The sequence below is a fragment of the Salvelinus namaycush genome, chromosome 36, assembly GCF_016432855.1.
Source record: "Salvelinus namaycush isolate Seneca chromosome 36, SaNama_1.0, whole genome shotgun sequence".
NCBI classification, from domain to species: domain Eukaryota; kingdom Metazoa; phylum Chordata; class Actinopteri; order Salmoniformes; family Salmonidae; genus Salvelinus; species Salvelinus namaycush.
The window spans coordinates 18071302-18073066 of NC_052342.1; the positions used below are offsets into that span (position 1 = coordinate 18071302).

At 41.4% G+C, this 1765-nt stretch overlaps 1 protein-coding gene across 1 annotated transcript in view; it reads right to left on the reverse strand.

Moving 5' to 3' along the window:
* Positions 1-298: 298 nt before the first annotated feature.
* Positions 299-1765, reverse strand: part of LOC120030609 (arrestin red cell-like) — a 97476-nt gene continuing 96009 nt past the window's right edge. Inside the window, exons 13-15 of the mRNA XM_038976034.1 lie at positions 1758-1765; positions 1604-1658; positions 299-1480 (exon numbers count right to left, since the gene is read on the reverse strand). The exon at positions 1758-1765 is cut by the window's right edge and continues 69 nt beyond it. Of these exons, the coding sequence (XP_038831962.1) occupies positions 1387-1480; positions 1604-1658; positions 1758-1765 (157 nt within the window). The 3' untranslated portion in view covers positions 299-1386. The remainder of the gene's footprint in view (positions 1481-1603; positions 1659-1757) is intronic.

The following is a 1765-nucleotide window of genomic DNA, read 5'->3' on the forward strand; positions in this document are numbered from 1 at the left end:
TCATAGACATGAGCCCTGATCTTATTGACAGATGAGTTCGATCAAACTGACACCTGACCTACCAAGAAAACGACTTTTGGAAAAATCATGAACGTAAAAGAATAGCTATTTATCGTGTTCATGGCATCCGCTGAATGTAGGCGGTGTGGGTGTGTGTATGTGTGTGTATCTGTGCATGTGTGTGTGTGTGTGTGTGTGTGTGTGTGTGTGTGTGTGTGTGTGTGTGTGTGTGTGTGTGTGTGTGTGTGTGTGTGTGTGTGTGTGTGTGGGTGTGTGTGTGTAGGTTTTGCTGCCTGAAGTCTCCTATGTAGTCCTTAACAGAATACACTGTCTGTACATACGATCACCTGCATCCTCACGCTGAATGCATCACACTCACACCCTTAGTGTAACTGCACTACACTAAAACGCTCACTGTAGCTGACTGTAAGTACACTTTACACCCTGCGACAATAACTGTAAGTGCACTGCACACACAGTACACTTACACACTCACTCCCTCACTGTGAGGATATGTAATCGTTTCACACTTGCCATAAAGGGGTAAAGTATTGAGTTACATATTGGGTATAATGGGTGTCAAGGATAAGGTAAAGGTGTAATAATAGTAGCATAATAACAATGTAATTACAGTGTAATAACTGGTTATAACTATGTCATAACAATGTAATTAACTAAAATATTAAACTCATGTTCCCTCTAAGTAGTTGTGCAGCAACGCAGTCCTGTACATTACAGTTACATAGAGGATTGCCTAAATTCCCCAAACTTTCCTCAAAATTCCCAGGTTTTCCCAGAAATCTTGGTTGGAAGATTCCCAGAATCAGGAGAGAATAAGTTGGAAATCCAGATTCTTCTGACCAGAATGTTTGGAAAATCTGGGAATTTGGGGAATTTTGCAACCTTAGGTTCCATGGTATTCAATCATGTAAATAATGACAAATGTATATCTGTCTGTCTACCCACTTCTTATAAAGCTGGGACCTATAGAGCGTATAGAACATATAACATCAACCCTGAATCAAAGAATGGATCCAAAACATATAGAAGGATTTCCTAAAGCAGAGACTGTCGACTCGACACTCCTATAAATCTCTCATCTCTCTGTGTTTCATCTCTCATTCTCTCTGTTTCGCAAACAAACGCGTGACAAAACAAAGGAGTAGAAATGGAAAATGCAATCAAAGATATACAATAAAGAAGAGAGAAGAAGAAGAAGGAGAAGAAGAAGAAGTAGAAGGGGGGGAAATGAAAAATAGAATATAAATGAGTGCTCCTGCTCCCCCTTTCTGAAGTTTAGCCTACTGGCCTGGAGACAACATGAGACCAGGGACTCGCCTAGCACCTCTCCCCAGGTTCAGGTGCATGGTCCTGGGGGAGGGAGAGCTAGCACAAGTGGTCATCCTCATCGTCCTTCGTTCCTTTCAGCCGCAGACGGGCAAAGTCCTCGAACACAAAGTCATCATCCTGAGAGAAATTACTGACAGAGAGAGAGATGGAGGAGGGATGGAGGGAGGGAGAAGGAGGAAGAGAGATTAAAATTGTGTTCAACAAACAAGGTTACATTTAAATTTGAGATACACAAACACTTTCTCTCTCTTACTTTGTCTCAAACTCTATCAGGTTACTGCCAACTGGGGCATATGTTTCTGGGACGACTGTGGGTGAAAGTAATGACATTTCAAAACAGGTAAATATTCCCGCAAAACACTTTTCTAATCCATATTTTTCTCTATTAAACACACATTGGTCTGTACCTGATTGA